Source organism: Cricetulus griseus, chromosome 5 (genome assembly GCF_003668045.3).
Source record: "Cricetulus griseus strain 17A/GY chromosome 5, alternate assembly CriGri-PICRH-1.0, whole genome shotgun sequence".
Lineage (NCBI taxonomy): Eukaryota > Metazoa > Chordata > Mammalia > Rodentia > Cricetidae > Cricetulus > Cricetulus griseus.
Window position 1 is genome coordinate 118,418,944 of NC_048598.1, and position 22,703 is coordinate 118,441,646.

Consider the following 22,703-nt stretch of genomic DNA (forward strand, 5'->3'; position numbering starts at 1 on the left):
TTTACAACATACTAAACACATTAATAAGTAAGTAAATGGCATGAGTACTTATGTGAACATGTACATAAATAGGCTGTGTACATGAGCTAAATGCCTACAGTCTCAGTGCTCCTGGGATGAAGAGGCAGGAGGATGAAGAATTGAAAGTTATCTGCTACATAACAAATTCAGGGACACAGCCTAGGCTACACGAGCCTTGTCTTAAAACAACAAAAAGGTCGGAATGTGTGCTACTCAATTTTACTTTTACATTTTCACTTCTAGACTGGGCACAGTGGTACATGACTTAATTAATTTTAGCATGCAGAGGCTGGCAGATCTCTGTGATTTCAAGGCCAGCCTGGTGAGTTCCAGGGCTACATGGGGAGACTACCTTAAAACATTTTTTTTTCATCTATCTCGTTTTTTAACAAATGACATTAGCATGTCAAGTTTAAGGTAAAGAAGCTACTACTTTTGTGTTTCACATTGCAAAGTAGCTTCCTCTTTTAAGTGATGAGTGAATATGTGCTTTTAGCCTGGGATTTTATCCCTTAAATTGCTGCATTGTCCCCTTGCTTTATATGAGGCCACTTACACAGTGTGCCCTTCATCTGTTCTTGTAGGTTATCCTTGATAATGGAGCAGTTAAAAATAATGAGGACTGCTGTGACCCACTGATAAACAAGCCATCATTTGTGAATGTTAAACATGTCTTTTTGAAGAAAAAGTTAGGCTTATCCTCTATGTTTAGGTTTTTTTTTTTTATTTTTGTTTGTGTGTATGAGAGAGAAATATGAATGTTTGTGTGTGTGTGTTCGTGTTCATGCTCAGGTGCCTGAGGAGGAGAAAGGCATAAGAACTCCCTTGAGCTGCAGTTATAGATAGTTGTGAGCCATCTGACTGAGTGCTGGAAACCTAACTTAACATCCTCTGTAAGAGCGGTATATGCTCTTAAGCTCTGAGCCTTCTCTCTAGCCCTCCACCAACATAATTAACATGAAGTTTGTGGAAATAGATCGTGGGTATACATGGCTTTTCCTTTTTGTAATCAAGTGTCCTGTCTATTCTCACCCTCTCCAACCTTGCCATGTCGAGATTTATTTTATATAAGAAATATGTTTTATTGTATCTTTCTTTTTTTATTTCCCTCTTTAAGGAATACATAAGTCTATGTTCTATAATGTGAGTTTTTGACAATAAAGTCTGTATAACTTAAAGCATTGGCTGGATCAGTCCTATACGGTCAATAGATTTTAGGGCCAGTAAGATGGCTCACCCTGACAATCCAAGTTAGATACCTGGGACTCACATGGGGAAGGAGAAAGCTGAGTCTCCTAAGTTGTCTTCTGACCTCCGCATGTGCTCATACATAAACACAGACACATATACAAAATAAAACAAATGAATATTAAAAATTTTAAAAACAGATTTTAGGAATTAGAAAGAGAGCTCAGCAGTTAAGAGCACTGGACCTGGATTTGGTTCCTAGCATCTACCTGGCTTCAGTTCCCGGGGATCCATTGCCCTCTTCTGACCTACTGGTATATCCCAAGGGGCACAGTAAAGAAACCACACCATGACCACTCCATTAGGGGGGAGGCTTTTATTGTGATTTAGAAAAATATCCAGAGGTGTCTGCAAGGGTCCAGAGCAGAGAGAAAGAGCAACAAACTGGACATACCCAGGGCTGTCTTCGAGAGAGCATGGGGTGGACAGATCATATGGATTATAAGAGTTGCCTCTTTGGGGGGATAGAAACCCTGGAAAATCCTTTTCACAAGATCCTGAGTAATGCTGGCTTGTATCTAACCCCTGGCTTGAGTTGTAGCCCAGCTTGAGCTCATTTTTAGACATGGAGGGCTTTAGACCTAACACGGCATCAGGCACACACGTGGTATATATATACATATGCAGGCAAAACTCATATACATAAAATAATCTGAAAGAAAATAAAAGAAAGGTGTTTAACCTATTTGAATGAACAAACTTTCACTGTTATTTGGGCTGTTTTATCCTGAGATCCACTTGCCTCTGCCTCCCGAGTGCTGGGATTAAAGGCGTGTGCCACCACACCTAGTTTCACTATCACGCTTGCAGGATGTTTTATTTTTTAGTTCAATTCTTCTCTCTTTCAAAACCCTTTATTAATTTTAGTTTTGTGTATATGGTGCCTGTGTGTGGGTATATACACATGAGTTCAGATGCCCTAAAAGGCTGGAGGCAGCAGATTCCCAGTAGCTGAAGTTACAGGTGGTTGTTAGGCACTGGACATGGGTGCAGAAAGAAGCACATGCCATCTCTCCAGCTCTCCCTTGTCTTTTTAGTTTGGTTTTTTAGGCAAGGTCTCATATAGACTTGGCTGGTCTTGAATTCTCTGTATAATTAAGGATGACCTTGAACTTCTGACCTTCCTCCCTCCACTTGAACAGTGTTGGGATTGCTAGTGTGCATTGCCACACTCAGTTTTTATTTGGTGCTGGGGAATCAAGCCCAGGGTTTTATGCATTGCTCTTCAGCTGAGCAACTTCCCCAACCCCTGGCTCTCTTTTTATATTATCTGTCTCCCCAGTTTCTGCAGTTACCCTTCCTCGGGGTTCTTCACTAAGTAACTATTCTTTATTTCTTCTTTAGATCACAGATTCTGCGGGCCATATTCTGTATGCCAAGGAAGATGCAACTAAGGGGAAATTTGCTTTCACCACGGAAGACTATGACATGTTTGAAGTGTGTTTTGAGAGCAAGGGTAAGTAAGCAGGGTTGTCCTTGCTTAAGCCTCCTCTCCAACTCGGCAGGATTGATTTCTAGTTTCATTTGGTTCTTGTTTATTCTAGTACAGAGACCCAATGCCTTGTAGCCTTTGATACATCTTTTAAAAAATTGTCTGGATGGAATTAAAGGTTGAACAAATAGAGCACAGAGGATTTTTAGGGCAGTGGGACCTCCTGTCTGGTACTCTAATGATGTGTATATTGGTACATTTGTTCTACTGCCTTATGTGCTATGGATGATAATGTATCAGTGTAGGTTATCATCTACTGATCACTCCCATAGCAGATGCTGGGAATGGGGAAGACTGGCCTGTGTAATAAGTCCTCTGGAGCTGAAGGAAACTAAGTCTTTTCCATGTAGTTTTGCTTTGACCCTAAATCTTCTTTACCAAAATCTGGAAAAAGAAAAAAAAATAGACTATTTGCCAGACAGATGAAGAGAGAGATATCACTAGAAAGGTCCGTCCTCCTTTCCTTCCTTCCTTCCTTCCTTCCTTCCTTCCTTCCTTCCTTCCTTCCTTCCTTTCTTTTCTCCAAACTTTAAAGATCATTTAAGGCCTTCAGATCAGCTAAGGAAATAGGATAGCTATTCTAACAAGAAACTGGATAGCTTATACTCAGATCAGCCAGAGGCCCATGGTTTTGTGGTTTTAATTGGGCTTGGAAATGCCCAATTAAATAATGTTATACTCGATGACACACAAAAATGGAAGATTTTGGTAGACAGAGAATACTCAAGAACCAGGTATAGTAACTTGCACCTACAATTCCAGCACTCAAGAAACTGAGACCACAGGATACTGTGAGTTTGAGGTTATCCTGGGCTATGGTAGGTATGAGAGCATCTTTAAAAATATAAAAGAAAAAAATTAAAAACAAGAAAGACAGGAGAGAAAGGGTGAAGGGTTGTTGTATGTTCTTTACCATAGTGGAGATTGCATGCAAGGTTTTGCACTTGCTGGGTGGTTCTCTGTCATAGAAATACATTCCTAGACCAGGAACGGGGGATGTGATCACTTGACAAACAAGACTGAGAACTATTTAAGTTTACTTCACTATGTGGCTCAGGCTGGTCTTGATCCTTCTGCCTTAGCCTCCTAAGTACAGGCATGATAAGTGTGTGCCACGATTCCTGCCACCCCCAGTGTTAGGGATGGAACTCAGGCCTTGGGCATCAAAGGCAACGTCTCTACCAGTGAGCTATAACCACCTAACTTCATTCGCTTTCTACTGCTTTGAGAAAATACTAACCAGAACCACCTTGAGGAGAAAAGGGTTATTTCATTCACAACTTACAGTACATTGTAAAAGGAGCGGAAGCCATGAAAGGAACACTGCTTATCCTGGCTGGCTCGCCATGGCTTGTTCAGCCTGCTTTCTTATAACACCCAGGACCACTGGCCCAGAGATGGTACCACCCTCAGTGTGCCCTCCTACATCAGTCATCAGTCAAGAAAATACCCCACAGACTTACACATAGGCCATCTGATGAAGGCATTTTCTCAGCTGAGCTTTCTTTCCAATGAATCAAGATTGTGTCAGGTTAACAAGACACTTAACCAGGACATCACTCTCTTGGGTTTGTCTGTTTTCTTTATTTACTTATAGACTTCATTTTACATGTATGTGCACTGAATGCATGCCTGTTGCCTCAGAAGGTCATAGGATCCTCTGGGATTTTGGGTTAAGATGGTTATGAAATGTCGTGTGGATGCTGGGAACTAAGCCCAGGCCTCTGGGATTTGGGGTTAAAATGGTTGTGGAATGTTGTGTGGACGCTGGGAACTAAGCCCAGGCCCTGTGCAAGAGCTACACTCTTGTCTGCCTCATGTCCCTCTAAATGAGGAAGGAAAGCACATTTATACCACGTCTGTGGACAGTGTCACTCTCGTGAGAGTTCACATAGGAGTGGGCAAAGAGGCTGCCTTGATTGTAGACGTGTTGATTTAATATTCAGAAGACACCCATGGCTGTCTTAGTCTTTTGAGTTTGTGGGGTTTTTTTTTTAATGTTTAAAATTTTTTTGTATGAGTGTATGGTGTGTGTGTATGAGTGCTTTCACATGCACACATTCTTACATGCCTCTTAGTGTTTGTATGTGTGAGTGCAGGCCCTTGCACACCAAAGCACATATGTGGTCAGCAGACAACCCACTGCCGGTCTTGGTTCTCACTGTCCACCTTGTTTGTTGCTGAGTATAGCAGGCTGGGAGCTCCTAAGGGTTCTCTTATCGTGGCCTTCAGTTTCATGCCATGGGAGCACTAGAATTACAGACATGTACTACCATGTCTGGATTTTACATGGTTCTGGGGATTGAACTCAGGTCTTTGTGTTTGCACAGCATCTTAATATCACCTATACAGTCTGTTTTTCTTTTTGTTTTTTTTTGCTTGCAAGTCGATCTTTCTAGTCTATTCCAAAGTTGTTTTTTATTGTCTTTTAACACACTCAGCCATGCATGTATGGCTCATGTCTATAATCCCAGTGCTTGGGAAGTGAAGATAGGAGAATCAGTCAGATTTAGTAGCTATGTTGTGAGTTCTAGGCTACTCTGGGCTACATGAGACCCTATGTTAAAGGGGGAAAGGGGACTGGAGAAATAGCTTATTGGTTGAAAGTGTTTGCCACTCTCCCAGAGGAATTGAGTTCATTTTCTAGCATCCAGATTAGGTAGTGTAAGACCACTTGTAACTCCAGCTCCAGCGGATCTGACACCTACTTCTGGCAGATTACACACATGCACACGTACACGCACACATGCACGAACTCAACACCTGTGGTTAAAATGTGAAATACTGTAAAAATTTAAATCCAAACCCTTAGCTCAGATAATCCTAGCTGTGGAACAAAGGAGGGAGGAGAGGAAAGGAGAAGTAAGCTCTAGGCTGACATTAAACTGCTAGCAAGCATCTGAGGGTGAGACTGGAGCAAGACGTTCTAGACAAAGGACAAATCATGAGTATGGGGTCAGATGTGGACTCTGTGTGTGTGTGTGTGTGTGTGTGTGTGTGTGTGTGTGTGTGTGTGTGTGTGTGTGTATGTGGCTTTGTTTAATTTTTTTTAATTTATGTATGTTTGTTTGTCTGTTCCTCTGTCCTATGTTATCATCAGGTCATTTGAAGGCAGAGATTATACCTTTGGAAAGTCTCACTAGTACAGTTTTAGCTCCCAGTGAGCTCTCCATCAGTACTGTTTGAGTTGACTTCAGCCAGTTTCCAAAAAATCTGTCTCTCAGGCAGCAAAGGATATAGTACCATTCTCTGTGACTAATGACATCAAGAAACCCATTGCTTAAATGGCACTAGATCTGCCTAAGGCTTCCAATTTCATGTAGGCAGTTTTTCTTATGTTGTTGCTTTTGTTTGTTTGTTTTGTTTTGTTTTGTTTTTCGAAACAGGGTTTCTCTGTATAGCCCTGGCAGTCCTGGAACTTGCTCTGTAGACCAGGCTGGTCTTGAACTCACAGAGATCCACCTGCCTCTGCCTCCCAAGTGATGGGATTGAAGGTGTGTGCTACCATGCCTGGCTTTATACCAGTAGTTTTTTATTCTATAAATAGGTAAAATCCAGGAAATTGTGGCCAGTTTTCTGGAGTTTTTGAGTCTTTCCTCTTCTGCTTAGTGTCTTAAGAGCCACTATATCAGTTTAATTTTCTACTGTGATTGCTGCATTGTTTAGGCCTGTTACCCCAGATGGATATTTCCTTCTAAGAAACATCTCGAGGGTTATGCTATAAATTTAGCTTTTCTTTCTTTCTTTCTTTCTTTCTTTCTTTCTTTCTTTCTTTTTCTTTTCTTTTCTTCTTTTTTTTTTTGAGCTTTTCTAACTCTCAAAGGCTTAAGGGGATATCCCTAAAACTTTTTATTCACTTATTAAAATTGGCCCTACTTCAATGTTTTAAACAAAGAGGGATATTAGATTAGATAAGACCTGTGTTTTCAATGCTGAGGTTTGTTCCAAGTAATCTAACTTAGCATACCCTGTAATCCTTAGAGGCCTTGACTGTGTCGGAATTTGACAGAGCCTTGTTTTTGAGATGTAGAAATGGTGCCTACTCCTTGTTGACGTGCACAACACTCAGTTTCTTGCTGGTGTGACTTGAGTATCTTAGTCCAGGAAGGTTGTTTTCTTTTTTTCTAGTCTGCCCTCTGTACCAGTTGCAGTCTCTCGTGTCCTGCTCAGAGATGTTTGCCTTGCCAGCAGCATGTTCTGCTTGCTCCCAACACCCCACACAGATGGAAGCTTTGTCTGCAGTGTTGGTGATTTTAGTCCAAGCCAGGACTTGGCTGCTGCAGAGAGGCAGGGAGCAGTTATGACTGTTTCCTTCTATTGAGGAGATAGGGTTAGGAGGAGGGAGGGTGGATGGGTGATTTCCCGGAATTTTAAGTATTCTGCACAATGAGTCTTTTGATTTCTCTCTCAGGAACAGGGCGGATACCTGACCAACTCGTGATTCTAGACATGAAGCATGGAGTAGAGGCGAAAAATTATGAAGAGGTATGTATTACTCCAACAAATGAAGAGGGAGTAACACTCAGGGCTGTGAGGTTTGTGTGACCTAATCAGGCCAATGGGCTACACTATGCCCAGAAGTTTGAGGTTTTCTCAGCAGTCATGTGACAACCAGCTACCATCCGAGTGATGCAGAAGGTTATAGTAACAGACTTGAACAATAATTCTGGCTGTGATTATAGCCAGTGGACTGAACCAGCTATCTATATGGCTGTGTGTTGGTATGGTACAGAGTTCAGTCATGCCATTAGCATTCTAGGGGCAGAAGACATACAAACAATTCTTTAAAACTGGAATTCAGTCAAAATTTTAAAAGATTTAAATTCCTTCTTCCCCTTCCCAAACCCGTAGGTAGTTATAGATCTTAGGGCATAAATTCAGTTCGATTTAGTCTTAAATAGCTGTGTAGGTTTTGAGAAGCAATAGTAGTCACTTCTAGTTAAAATAACTTCTAATTAAAGTAATTCCAGACTAAAAAAGGAAGGCAGGGTGGTACAAAAAGCTGCTAGAGAGAAGGGCCTGTAGTGATGACTAGAAATTTGAAGGAGGCCCTTGTGGCAAACACTGGTGATCCCAGCACTTGGGAGGCAGAGGTACAGGGATTACCACAGTTGTAGGTCAGTCTGGGTTATATAACAAGACCCTGTCTCAGAAACACAAAACACAACAAAAAGACAGATTTTATTCTGGCAGGAAATATTATGAAATAATAGAAATGGATGTTTTGGGGTATCCTAAAGAAAAGTTGCTTAAAGTGTTTTAGAAGAATTTTTCGGAATGATGAGCAGACATTGCTCTGGTAAGACTTTGGAAGGAAATTGTCCTAGAATGGAAGCAGATAGAAAATGATTGGCCATTTGTGCATCAGGAAGTGGTAGCATAATGACTATAAGTCCACAGAGTTTTCCTCTTTCTTCTGTTCACATGTTCAATTGAGTGAAACTGGAGTTACTTAAAGCAGTAGATAGAGCAAGCAAGTATTACAGTACCGACTGAAAGACAGTTCCCAGTAGAGACTAAATTGCTTATATCTCCAGGCTCATTTAATTAAAAGAAATCAAAGTGAGAGAGCCTCTTATTTGATGAGTTTAAAAGTGATATCTTAAGTCTTCCAAGATTCTGAAGAATCATAATTATATTGAAATAAGGTAATGTTTTTAAACTGCTATTGTGAAATTAGACACTAAGAAAATTGTGGCCTTCGGTTTTGTTTTGTTTTTTTTGTTTTTTCAAGACAGGGTTTCTCTGTATAGCCCTGCTTGTCCTGGTATTCACTCTGTAGACCAACCAGGCTAGCCTCAAACTCAGAGATCTGCCTGCCTCTGCCTGCCACATTCTGGGATTAAAGGTGTGCACTACCACCAAAATGTGGCTATTTTTACATAATATTTTTTATTCTTTGAGAAATTTATGTATGTACACAATGTATTTTGACCACATCCATCCCTATTCTCCTCACTTTGTTCCCTCCAGACCTTCCCAAACATGTCTCTTAACTTCCTTTTTGTTGTTTTTTGAGACAGGGTTTCTCTGTGTCTTGGAACTCATAGAGATCTGCCTGCCTCTGCCAAGTGCTGGGATTAAAGACGTGCACCACCACTGCCCCCTTTATGTCTTCTTTTTTTATAGCCCACTGAATCTAGTGAGTGCTGTCCATATACATGGGTGTGGGGCATAAGCGGCCTGACAGTGGCCACACTCCCAAAAAACAATGGCTCTCTCTCTCTCTCTCTCTCTCTCTCTCTCTCTCTCTCTCTCTCTCTCTCTCTCTCTCTCCTCTCTCTCTCCCCCCCTCGTCCCCTCTCTCCTCTCCCTCTCTCTCCTCTCCTCCTCCCTCCCTCCCACTCCCTCCCTCCCTCTCCTCTCTCACTTCTCTCTTCTCTCTCCCTCTCTCTCTCTCCTTCCCTCCCTCTCTCCCTCTCTCTCTCTCTCTCTCTCTCCCTCCCTCTCTCTCCCGCCCTCTCCCTCTCCCTCTCCCTTCTTCTCTCCCTCCCAGCAGCTATTAACAGCTCCACAGGCTTGTTCAGATCTGTGCAGCTGCTGTGAGTTCTTTGTGTGCGCGATGCCGTGTCACATGTGGAGGGCTATTTCACAGCCCTGCTCCTACCTGTCCTCTAGAGCTTGTATCCTTCCTGTTCCCCTCTTCCTTGGTACCTCCGAGCCTCGGAGGGTTGTATCACAAGAGTAGGTACAGTGTTTTCAGTGCTTCGCTGCTGCTGTTCCCACCCATACATCACTCTCGGCTTCCTGCTGGATAACCTGTTGTAACTTTGTCCTATCAGCAAGGCGCACATGTGTGAAGTAACAGGGTACCTCAAGCCCTGTTAAACTGGAGACATAGCATAATCTCCCCCAAACAACTGGCATTGCTGTATCTTCCTAAAAAGAATGGTATGCCACATATTACAGGAATTATCCCTGTAATTCCTGACATTTCCGGTATCTTGGTGTTCCTAACACTGGAAAAGGAGTTTTCTCTTTTTGACCCCCTGCTTAATATAAGAGGGGAATCCCTAGCGGAAAGGAACTTCATGGCTTCCTTCCCCTGCTTCCTGCTTTGGCTGTCTGGTGTGTCCTAAGCTTTTTACACAAATGATTACCACACAGCTCTAAGGTTCTGCTTCCTAACCACAAACTCTCCCCCACTACTGTCTTTAATGACTTCCCCCTCCCAGCTCCCAGTGGTAGAGCAGATGGAGGCAAAGGCAGAGTAGCTATGTCAGACTAAAATCAGTCCTTTTCTGAGTCTATGGCTAGGCTACTAGACAACCTGGACCTTGCTTAGCAATAGCAGTGACTTGTCCTGGGCTAATAATGCTTGTGGTGAGATAAAGATAACAAAAACATTTTGTTACCAAGTTAATTGAGCATGTTTAGCGATTTTGAGACATTTAATTTTAAGCCTTGGAGATAATAGAGACTCTTTATCCCAAAAGGATTTGGACCGTTTGGCATCAGGAAGGCAGTATAGTTCTTTTTCTTCACATCCAGCATCTCCAGAATGTGGACTCAGTTCTGAAATCCTGTATTGTCCTGTAAAATTCAGTAATGCCTTATTGTTTGACACAGAGCCTCATCATGTAGCCCAGGCTGGCCTGGAACTGACTATGTCACCCCAGGCTGACCTCAAACTGTCAATCCCTTTAATCTCAGCCTCTTTGATACTAGGATGGCCAGCCTCTATCACCACAGCCAGCTTTCTCCTGCATCATACATAGGAGCAGTCATGTCCTTCCCTTTCCTTTTTCTTTCTTTTTTTTTTCATTCATCTTGTGCAAAGGCAGTTTTTCATCAAGAAAGAGCCATGATAAATGTCCAAACTCCTGAGCTGTGTGTGGTACGTTTTACTGTGGATGTCCACATTTTCAACATAAGGAAGTCCTGTTTTAGCTAGGTTCTATTAGTCTGTCATTCTATCAGTAGATGCTCCAAAGCACAGTTAGAGCCACAGATGAAGACTTCCCGAGTGTTCAGTTCTCTGAATGCTGTCAGGAGAGAGGAATTCTGCTTCTGTCCACAGACTCTCCTGGGTTACAGGACAGGACATGAGTGAGGCCCCTGAAACGAGGTTGATCAGCATGTGAGTTTCACCTCCTTCCCCCACCCATCCTGGAGACTGTCAGATGATCACAACAGAAATAAATAAGAGCTTTCACATTTTCCTGCCTGCAGTTCTCCAGCCTTGACACCCTGAGTCCTAGGATTATAGGTTATACACCCTGCTTTCACTTCACTTTTAATTCAGGAGCTCCCAGTGTAGTAATCTGATTTCTTCATAAAATTTCTAGAACCTACAGAATGAATAATGTACTCTGATAGACTGGGTCGCATCTCAATTCCACTAAGCTGTGAGACCATGAGAAGTTACTTAATGTCTCTGAACTTGACGCTGACAGGCTGAGGCCCCGTGAGCTGCTGGGAATGAGCTTATGATCCGTGTGCCTACCCTGGTGCCAGGAGATTGGTCCTTGGGTCTTGTTCTTTATCTTTACTTTTTGTTAGTCTAGATGTCCCTCACATTTATTGTTTTGTCTTTGGAGCATATTGGGAGCTGATTTGTTTTTTTGAGCTGGGGCATGGAGGTAACAAATTAATTTGAATTTGGCTTGTGCAGAAGCTTTTTACATGGGTCTTGAAGCAGTTGAGTTTATTTGTTCTGCTTAGTTTGCTTCAATGTTAACGGTTTTTTCTCAGTGCCATTTCATCATCACAGTGGCCGACATGGATGCAGCTTAGGAAGAGCTTAATTTATTGATGCTCTGAAGGTACCTAGACAGGGAAAGGCCACATGGCTTTTAGCTTTCTCTAAGCAATATGGACTAGTCATATTAACGTGGTAGACGCTGTAGGATGGAGGGTTTTCTCTGGGCAGTGGGCTGTATGGAGAAAAGATGCAGAGTGATCTTCCTCCACAGAGCACTTGCTTAGGGCGCCACAGTACTAAGTTGTCTCCTCTGAGGTCAGTGCTGTGTAGTAGGTAATTTCCTTGAGTTCAGGCATGAGATACAAGTCAAATAACAATGTGTGAATGTGTCTGTGTATGAGTGCTAATTGTGCCAGCCAAAGAAGCTGTCATGGACAGAGTGACTGAAGAGTCCTCATGATTAACACTTGCAGATAAGTAGGATTGGGGAGAATGAGATTGTAGGCTTCTAAATTTACAGGATTAATATTCTTGGGTTAAATAGCCAAGCTTTGCGGTTTTAATGCTAAATAAATGCCCGAGCCTGGGTAGCAATTCAAGAGACCATGGTGTTGCTAATCTTAATCCACCACCAAAGGGCTGACTATGGAATGTTTAGTTTCCTCTTCTGTAAAATGAGGGACTCATAAAATGAGTGCCTTGTTCCTCTAATTCTCTTCGGTTATTCAATGGCTACATGCAACATATCAGGAGAGTGGCACCCCCTAGTGGAATATTTGTGTTATGCATTGTCATAGTCTACCCTTACCAAGCTCTGGGTAAAATGCCTTATTTCCAGCCTTACAGAAAAAAAGTAGTTAGAATATTAATCTGTCTTCATGAAACATAAAACCTGGTGTTCTTTGAGAAACTTGGAGCATTGAGTCAGACAGTTGAGGGTGGTGGTAGGTTTTCATTTTCTTTTAAACAGGTACGTATTTTACTTGTTTGTAGTGCTGGGGATTGAACCCAAGGCTTTATGCGTGCTAGTCAAGTACTCCACCAGTCAAGCTGTATCCCAGCCTTGAGATGCTTCTCTCTAGATCTGAACTGACTAGTATATAAAGTCCTGAGGCACTCATTGAATGCTTAGTCCTAGGCAAGTGAAGAGGACCTTCTGGAGAATGCATTCAGAATTTCATTTCATGTTTTACTCTTTTGCCTACAACTGTGAGAATAGTTGCAATGGGAAAACTGGAAAGGTTCTCAAACTTTATTAGTCTGAAAAACTTAACTGAACCCCTCTGACCCAGTATAATTGTTCACATTTTGGGGGAGGATGCTGTGTGTGTGTGTGTGTGTGTGTGTGTGTGTTTGTGTGTGTGTGTGTGTCTGTCTGTCTGACTGTCCGTCTGTCCATCTGTCTGTCTATCTTAGGGTCTTGTGTAGCCTAGGCTCACCTCACTCTTATTGTAGGGCAGGCAAGGCTGCCCTAGAGCCTCTGACCCTGCTTCTTTACCTCCAAGTGCTGGGGTCTCGAGTGTGAACCAGCACACCTAGATGAATATGCGTGCATGGGATCAGTGGCACACTCTGTAACCCAGTCTGGCCTCATTCACAGCAGTTCTCCAGCCCTGACATCCTGAGTCCTTGGATTATAGGTTATACACCCTGCTCTCACTTCACTTTTAATTCAGGAGCTCCCAGTGTGGTAATCTGATTTTTTTCATCAAATTTCTAGAACCTTCAGAATGAGTAATATACTCTGATAGACTGGGTCGCATCTCAATTCCACCAAGCTGTGAGACCATGAGAAGTTATTTAATGTCTCTGAATTTTAGTTCCTTTGCTAAAGACATAAGGATGATAATACTTTCCGTGATTGAACTATAAAGTACTTCATACTGTACATGTGCTAATAGGGCTAATTAGTATGTTGCTTTTTTTCCCCTCACTTTAGCTTAAGCCTTTCTCCCTCTTTCCTTCCTTCTCTCCCTCTCCTCCCTCTCCAATACTTTCTCCTCCCTCTCCTTCCCTCCTTTTCCTTGTACTAAGGACTGAACCTGGTGCGTGTTGGACAAGTGCTCTACCACTGAGCTGTATCCTTGGCCCTCTCTTTACTTTGCTTTTGAAATAGGAACTCACTAAGTTGCCCAGGCTGACTGTGAGCTCACTCATTAGTCGAGGAAGGTCTCCTGCATCAGTTTCCCAAGTAGCTCTCACCAAACCTGGCTCTCAACCTTACTTGCGAGCCTTTTATTTGCTGGTATCAAGAGCAAAGTCATTATTTAGCAAAAATGAGGCTTCCTTTTTTTTTATTTTAATGAAATCTTTGTCTTACTAATAGTAGTCTGAAAATAATTTTCTGAAAGAAGGATGGGGGTTTGGTATGGATTTCACTGAGGAAATAAAATCAGATTGAACTGCTTAGTTCTGAATAGTGGTAGAGAGTTCTAAGTAGCCCAGTACTAGGAAGGGCCTGCAGATCTGAATAGCTGAATAAGCTCTGTAGAATACCAAGTAATCATTGAGAAGAATGAAATGAATCCAAAGCGCTTTTAAAAAATCTTTCTAGGTTGAAAAAAAGTGAGCCATGGACACTGTATAGTATGGACCATTAGTAAATACATTTCATTTTGTGTTTTGGGGTATGTTTATATACACATAAAAGTGTAAACACCATATATATTCTAACAGGGTCTAGAAAACCATGTGCCAAGTTTATAACTGTAGCTGCCTCTGAAAGGGAACTGAAGAGCTGTCAAGGTAGACTTTGGATTTTTATTCTCTGTTTCTGAATAATTAACATTTTTTTTAGCTGAGAGCATTTATGTATTACAAAGCTGATAAATACTGGAAAGATGGGGAATAGATGTAATTTACATAGGCCATCCTTGATATTGGTGCTTTTTTTTGAGTTTTAGGCCTTTGGCTAGTGCCATCTATCATCTATCCTCTCTCTCTCTCTCTCTCTCTCTCTCTCTCTCTCTCTCTCTCTCTCTCTCTCTCTCTCTCACACACACACACACACACACACACACACACACACAATTTCTAGCTGGCAGAAGCACAACCACAGTTTCACTTCCAGTTCCTATTTGCAAGTTTCTATTTGGGGACCCTTAAATAATTGATGTCTAAGAAGTTTCATGCCGTGGCCTTTGTCTCATTCAGGAAGCTTCAGATGGGGAAGCATAGAGCAGGAAAAGATATTAAACAGACTGTTTAGTATGTATCTCATTGGTACCTTTTCCCTGGGGATTTTTGTTTGTTTGGTTTTGGGTTGTTCTGTTGTTTTGAATCCGGGTTTCACTGTGTAGCCCTGGAACTTGATATGTAGACCAGGCTGGCCTTGAACTCACAGAGATCTTCCTGCCACTGCCTCCCAAATGCTGGGATTAAAAATAAGTGCCACTATACCTGGCTTTTTTGGGGGAAATTTTGTGCTCTATAACTTTGTGTGAAATCAAACAGCAGATAAATACTATAGGTTAAAATGGCAACCCTGGACCCTCAGTTAGAAAGTGTAAACACTGCATCTCTTCTAACAGGGTCTGGAAATCTGTGTGCTAAGTTTATAACTGTAGCTGCCTCTGAAAGGGAACTGAAGAGCTGTCAAGGTAGACTTTGGATTTTTATTCTCTGCCTCTGAGTAATTAAAATTTTCTTGGCAGAGAACATTTAACTACTGGCTGAATCTTACACAGCTGCCAGATACTTATGAAGCGGTGGCATTTTCCAGTGTGGAGAGATAGTTGTCCAGTGAAGACTTGGGTGGTTTATCAGCAGCAGCACAGCTTTTCTATCCCTGCCTTAGCAGCTGGTTTCTTTAACATTTTGAATGATTATATTTTTATAATTAATGTTTATCTTGCTCTGTACTCATTCATCAAAGAGTAGATAAGTAAACTGGGTGGGTTGGTGCACTGTAATCCCAGCACATTAGAGATTGAGCCAGGAGGATAATAAATTATAGTAAGACCTGTGCCAGGAAGAAAATGTATAGAGACTAGAAAAGAGAACATGGAAATCGCCCTTAAACCCTTCCATTCATTCCATGTTAGTCACATTTAATAGAAAGCACTCCAGAAGCTGGGGCAGGAGGGTTGCTTTAAGCTTGAGGTCAGCCTGTGCTGACTCTGTCAAACAAACAAACAAACAAATGGCAAATGTAGAAAGGGAATTACTAAAAAATTATGTTTGGCAAAACTTAAGAGCTCCAAAATTTTATTCATTCATTTATTTATTTTTGAGTCTTCTTACATAGCCCAGGCTAGCCTTGAACTCACAATCCTTCTGCCTCGACCTACTGAGAGCTGAGATTACAGGCCTGGCAGTTTTATTCTTTTGAAAGTAAAACATAAGCCAGACATGGCAGGTGCCTATATTCTCACCCACTTGAGAGACTGAGGTAGGAGTTCAGAAATTTAAAATCAACTGGGCAAAATGGCCATAATGAGACCTTCTTTATAGGGAAGTTGTTGGTTTATTTGGGTTGATTGTTGAAAATATATGTGTGTATTTGTAATAGGCCCTCATGTAGCCCAGGCTGACCTCAAGCTCACTGTGTAGCTAGCCTAGGGTTACCTAAATCTCCTGCCTCCACTTCTGGAGTATATTATTATTATTATTATTATTATTATTATTATTATTATTATTATTATAAATAAAAGCAATAATAGCTGATAAGAAACATAAAGCAACTACATGTTTGCTTGTATGATATGTACCTCTACTTATTAGTTTTCCATCCTTCACACCTCAGCCTTGAAGATTTCTTTTGATAAGTGGCTGTATCCTTTTAGGAAGGAAGGAGAAAAAACTTAGGATGGTTTTTTGAGCAAATGTATCAAGCCCAGTGGTGTATGACTTACATGTGCAAAATAGGATCTTCTTGGAGTATGTGTATGTGTGTGTTACTCTGTGATGATGTAAGAACATATGCTTTATTCTTCTGTATATATTTGGCCTGATATGACTCTCACAGCTACCATACTAATGATAGTGTCTGTTGCCTTCCAATGAATGAAAAAGCAATGTAAACTGCTTTATTACAGTCGGAAATCTGGAGAAACAAACTATCTTCTTTACAGCCTTTCATTGTACAGTACCTCTAACAAAGTGGATTATTTGTTTTGGTGTGTAAGTCATGCACATGAGAAAAACATTGGGCAGCTTCCTCTGTTGCTCCCCGGCTTTCTTTCTTTCTTTCTTTCTTTCTTTCTTTCTTTCTTTCTTTCTTTCTTTCTTTCTTTCTTTCTTTGAGACAGAGTCTATATGTTATGATACAGCAAGAGGGAGAACTTGGTGGATCCCATGGTGGGTGAGGGACAAACATGCCATGCAGGCTGAGCTTGTGTGGGAAGTTTTATTGGGGGAAGGGAAAAGAGAGGGGATAAGGAAAGAGAGAGGAGAGAGGACCTGCCTACCTCTTCAGAGGAACAGTGGAAAGAGAAAAGGAGTGGTTGGAGCTTGTCTCTTAAAGGGACCTTTTGTGCCTGCTTACAGAGCCAGGCTACTGGTTGCCATGCGCCCCCTCCCAAAGGGCAGGGCCAAGGTGTGCCTGGATGCACTCTTTACTTAGCCTTAAACTCACCAGTTCATTTAGGCTGGCAAGCCTTTGCACGCCTCTGTCTGCAAGTCTCCAGTCTGCAATGCAAGTTGGAGTTTCAGGATTGTGTTACCATGCCCAGCTTTTAAAAAAACGTACTCTTGCTTTCCTAGCATGTGGTGTTACCTACTGAGCCATTTACAGCATCTCCCTAGCCTTGTTTTGAAGGCAGTCTTTGTGCTCTAGGCTTACCTTGTCCTGGAGATCTTACTGCCTCTGCCTCTGCCTCTGCCTCTGCCTCTGCCTCTGCCTCTGCCTCTGCCTCTCTGCCTCTCTCTGCCTCTCTCTGCACCTCTCTCTGCCTCTCTCTGCCTCTGTCTGCCCCTCTGCCCCTCTGCCTCTGCCTCTGCCTCTGCCTCCTGAAACCAGGTTTTACCTGCACTGCTATACCTGTCTTAAAGAAATCTTAATAAGGGCTGGAAAGATGGCTCAGCGGTTAAGAGCACTGACTGTTCTTCCAGAGGTGCTGAGTTCAATTCCCAGCAAACCACATGGTGGCTCACAACCATCTATAATAAGATATGGTGCCCTCTTCTGGCGTGTAAGCATATATGCAGGCAAAATGTTGTATACATAATAAATAAATCTTAATAAAAAATTAAAGATCTAAGGTGGAAAAAATATAGTTTGTAGAGAAAGGTAGAAAGCCAAATTTTAATACTTAGGATGATTGACAGAAGAAAATTTGAATGTGGTAAACTTCTAAAAAGTCTTTGACAGTTTCATACATGTGTCTAATGCATTCTGATCTCCCTGCCCGCTCCTTCTCTCCTCATGGCCTCTTTCCAACACTGGCTGGCCCCTGCCCTACAAACCTTCCCACTTTGATAGCTTGCTTTGTTTTTGTGCTTGTGTTCTTTACTTGAGCAGCTTTCTCAGGGAGTGGAGTGCTAATTCCAGTCTTTTCCAGATTGCAAAAGTTGAGAAACTCAAACCATTGGAGGTGGAGTTACGACGCCTAGAGGACCTTTCAGAATCAATCGTTAATGACTTTGCCTACATGAAGAAGCGGGAAGAGGAGATGCGCGACACCAATGGTGAGGGGGATGGCTTTCACTTCTTAATGAGTGAGCTACAGAGGACACAGACCCTGAACACTGAATGCTAGAGTACGCTTTTCTCAGTTGGGGAAAGTGGAATATAACTTAGAGAAAGAAAATTGCTTCTTTGGGGCTATTGCTACTAAAAGGTGAATCAGCTGGCTAGATTTTCAAAGAATGGACTTTTCTTCTGTGATGTAATGAATATATTCCTGATTGGCTTGTAGCAAAAGGATACCAATTTGTAGTTTTTAACATTTTAAATGGGATTAGCAGCAAAACAGCACTGGAGCTAGAACTAAGAGCCTTGTGCAAAGAAAGTGCTGTGCTACTGAGGTAGCTCCCCAGCCAATGCATTTTAACAGGGGTTTGCTTTGTAATCTTGGCTGGCCTGAAACTCCAGCTCCTCCTGGCTTAACCTCAGGAGTACTGAGATCACTGGAGCATTACCACACCCATCTTTTTGCTTTCTTTATTTTTTTAATTGTTTGCACTCTAATACTTAGGGACATAATGAGGTTGATTACTTGTCTTCCCCCTGGCCGTTGTTAGCCAACTGAAGCAACTTATTTCATTCCATTCATGGTGCTTTCTCTTTTTTAGAGTCCACGAACACCCGAGTCCTGTACTTCAGCATCTTTTCTATGTTCTGCCTCATTGGACTAGCCACCTGGCAGGTCTTCTACCTGCGTCGCTTCTTCAAGGCCAAGAAGTTGATAGAGTAATGAGGCTCAGTCTTCTGTCCCCTGGAATCTCAGCCAGCAGAACATCGCTGGGACGTGCCTGGCCTAGCTCAAGGCCATCCTACTAACAGTATCATCAAGGCACAGTGGAGCTTTCTTGCCAGAACTGATTTCTTTTGGTGTGGGAGAACATGGGGCACCACCTACACCCAACAAGTCAATGAGGACTTCTTTTTAATGCGGTAGGATTTGGACTGGTTTTTTGACAAGATTATTAAAGTCACCGATGGAAAAACAAGACAAAAAACAGGGGTTACCTAGATAATGCCAAAGCCAGCATTCGTCTTGGGTTTCCTCATGTGATCATTTGAGCTGTTTTTGTTTTGTTTTGTTTTGTTTTGTTTTTTCTCCCACTTGCTCATCACTTTGGTCTTTCACTCTAGTTCTTCTCCCGATATTTCTATGGCCATGGTCCTCTTGTTTCATGGCAGTTGTCCTCTTCGGTTTCCTTGTGAAAATAACCTGAACTTTCTCTTGGCCCTTAGATGAAATGTTTACATAGTTTCTGGTGATATCCTTCATAATTTTGTCTCCTAAGGGGTCATTGATGGGACACATAAAAAAAAAAGTGAGCTTTGAATTGTAGATAATCTCTTAAAAGAAAATCTCATTTTAGACAATTAAAATGTTTGTGTTCAACTGCTTGAACTCCTTGTGTGTGTGTGTTTAGTCCTGTCTCAGTTTGTCACATGTAGATCCCAGTGATCATTTCAAGGTGGAGTAGTTCCATCATGTGGTCTTCATACTGCCCTTTTGTAGCCACTCCCTTCTTCTGTCTCCCTTCAGACTCCCCAGTCTGCTCACCATTTCTGTACCTTTGTTCCTTTGTTCTGTAAATGGAGTCATCAAGAGTGTAACCTTTGGAAGCTGGCTTTCCGCTCAGCATAACTACCATGAAGTGTCCCTCCAGGTTGTCGCATGTATTGCTAGTTGTCTCCTCTAGGGCTATGGATGGTACTGCGTTGTTCTTAAAGGTCATGGGGTGGGTTTGGGGATTTGACCCTTAACTAGTAAGGTTCTTATGTGAATGTAAGTTTTCATCACTTTGGGATGCATGCCTAAGAGATCAGTTGCTATGCTGTGTGGGAAGTAGTTCTTAAAGAAACTTCCCTGCTCTTGTCTAGAGTGGCTACAGCATGTTACATTTCCACATTCTCATTAGTACTTCTTATCATTGTTGTTTTAACTTAGCTCCTTGAATAGGTGCCTGTAATATCTCATTATGGTTTTAATTTGCATTTTCCTAATGATGAATGGTGTTGACCATTCTTTCGTGTGCTAGTCATTTGCCATCTGTATGTCCTTGGCAGTGAAATGTCTATCCATGGCTTTTGCCCATTTTCTACTTGGGTCATTTGTTCATGTCACTGTTGAGTTTTGTGGAGGTCCTTTATCAGACGTGTGGTTGCTTGCATTTTTCACATAACTTCTACCAGGGAGAAATAAGTATATTTTACCAGCCCTTCATGCATGGTCAGTCACTGACTTAGAATTCCTGTACTGATATGTCCCTAACTGCTTCCTAATCTCTAGAGAATTGGACATAGGGGGTTTAGAGAGACATCCAGGAAAGACATAGAAAGATAACTACTTGAAAGTATGTGTTGTAAAAGGTTCACTTGTTGGGAGCATTAGGTACCTCAAGGCCAAGTCTAATGTACAAAAGAGATGTGGGGCTGAGCGTGTACCTCAGCGATAGAGTGCTTACCTAACTAACATATGGAAGGCTCTGGGCCTGATCCCCAGCACTAGGGGCAAAGTTGTACAAATGTTTGTAAACAGGAAACATACTCATTTGTCATCTGATATCTTTCCCACTTCTCCCAGGAAAGTAAGTAGGCATTCATTCTTTCTGTAATCTTTAAACCCTGCTGACCTGTCAAGGGCTTGTCTTAGTTGCCAAGCTGAGAATTACAGGACTTAGGTCCAGGTTGCTTGCAGTAAAGAAGTGGAATATTGAAGTTATCAGAGAACACTGTTGAGTTGACATGGATGAAGTGTGAAGGTGAAAGGAAACGATTTATGATGTTACAGTCTCAGGCTATTCTGTAAGGTCCCAGTTACTGTAAACTCAGAAGCCTTCTTTGTCTTATGACTCCAGTAAATTGCTCTTGCGTGGCATGAAATGTTCTCTGGTATAACACTGCCATCTGCAGTTGAGAAGTGATAGGTCTCACTTCTAAGAATCTAGCAGTTGAGTCCTCACCACAGCAATTGCAGATGTTCAGGAAGCTGTAGCATTTATATATCAAGTGATAGAGGAACGATTCAGGTAGAAAAAGAGTAAGTTTTGGGTCAAAATCCATCTGTAGACTTTTAAATGCAAAACCATAGTCTGTGCCATTAGCCTAACAAGAGACTCCTATTTCTGACTTGTGCCTTCCCCCCTTGTAAGGAACAATGAAATCTACTCTGTTAGTTAGGGTTTTCTGTTCTGAAAAATGTCAGAGAAGGTAGGAGAAAATAAAATAAGTATTTTGTACATATTTTTTCTTTCCAAGTACAGCTCTAACCTTAAGCTTTGTAGAACTGAAATTCTTTCAAGTCCTTTTCTCTGTTTTGATTCATGCCAAAAACAACCAACTTGGACATTGTGTGTTCAGTTACAAAGTTAATTGAAGAGCATTTGCCTTGGACAGCAGGCTAGCACAAAAGCATATCAGCTTTATAAACAGGTATGTTATCTGCTTCCCTCCATTTTCAGCATATTCAAGATAATCTGAGACTAATAGTTTCAACAAACCTTGTTATATACCATTGTCATGAGCCCCCGACAGAGCCATTCTGCTGTTTGTTAATGGAAAGAGGCATGTGGGATTTATACAGACTCACCTGTTGGAGATTTTTGTGTAAACTTTCACAAATAAAGGCTAGCAGAAACCATTCGAGGTGTACTTGGCTATATTACTCTTTAGTGCTTTTTTTGTCTGGGTTAGCAATGATTCCTCTGTATTGCTGCTTTTTAAGGTGCAGTAAATGAAACATGATGGATTGAAGAAGAAAATGTTGTCCCTAATTTACTCCACATGGATAAAGACTATATGTGAACTAGTAAGCCCTTACATACATGTATTTCTTACATCACTTATCATTCTTTGTATGTCATCAGAAGAGATAGGTTGGGTGTGTACACTGCGCTGTAGTGTCTTTTCTGGCAGCTACCACTGGAGTTGTTGCTCCAGAGTTTCCCCTTGCTTCTGTCCTGGAAAAGCCCCTCTCAGTTTACAACCCTGAAGTGTTATATTTACAATTTTGGCCTATCTGAGTAAACTTCACCCCAGACAATAAAGAGCAGTTTCTCTTCCCCTTTCACTTTTTAACATTTTTAACATTGTTCATGAATATTCCTTTAAATTATTTATTTATTCTTATATGTATGGTGTTTTGCCTACATATATGTCTGTGCACACCTGGGGAAGCTGAAAGGCAGAAGAGGGTCAGATCTCCTGGGACTAGAGTTAAAGACAGTTGTGAGCTGCCATGGGAGTCAAACCTGGGTCCTCTGGAAAAGCAGCAAGTACTCTTAACAACTGAGCCATCTCTCCATCTCCCCATGAATCTTCATTCTAAAAGCCAACATGAAGTGTTCTGTAGATCACTAGCTGGCCACACACACACAATTAATTAGTAAATCCACAGTCTACTGTGAGTCCATTTTAAATAGTGTTTTCCAATATTTGGGGATTTTTTTTCTTTTTTTTTTTTTTTAAAATAACAATCTCTATCTAGGCCAAACTGGCCACAAACTCATAGCACTCCCCTTGCCTCAGTCTTCCAAGTGCTGTGACTGCAAGGGTAAACCACCATGCTGGCCAAGTATATTTAACATCAAAAAGTGTAGGAGCTGCAGAGATAGTCAGTAAAGGGCATGACACAGAGACATGAACACCTGAGCTTGATTCCTAGCGCTCATATAAGAGGCTGG

At 41.7% G+C, this 22,703-nt stretch overlaps 1 protein-coding gene across 1 annotated transcript in view; it reads left to right on the plus strand.

Moving 5' to 3' along the window:
* Positions 1–21,661, plus strand: part of Tmed10 (transmembrane p24 trafficking protein 10) — a 36,685-nt gene extending 15,024 nt beyond the window's left edge. The window contains exons 2-5 of the mRNA XM_027418548.2: positions 2,614–2,725; positions 7,173–7,246; positions 17,906–18,032; positions 18,639–21,661. Coding sequence (XP_027274349.1) covers positions 2,614–2,725; positions 7,173–7,246; positions 17,906–18,032; positions 18,639–18,760 — 435 coding nt within the window. The 3' untranslated portion in view covers positions 18,761–21,661. The remainder of the gene's footprint in view (positions 1–2,613; positions 2,726–7,172; positions 7,247–17,905; positions 18,033–18,638) is intronic.
* Positions 21,662–22,703: the final 1,042 nt, after the last annotated feature.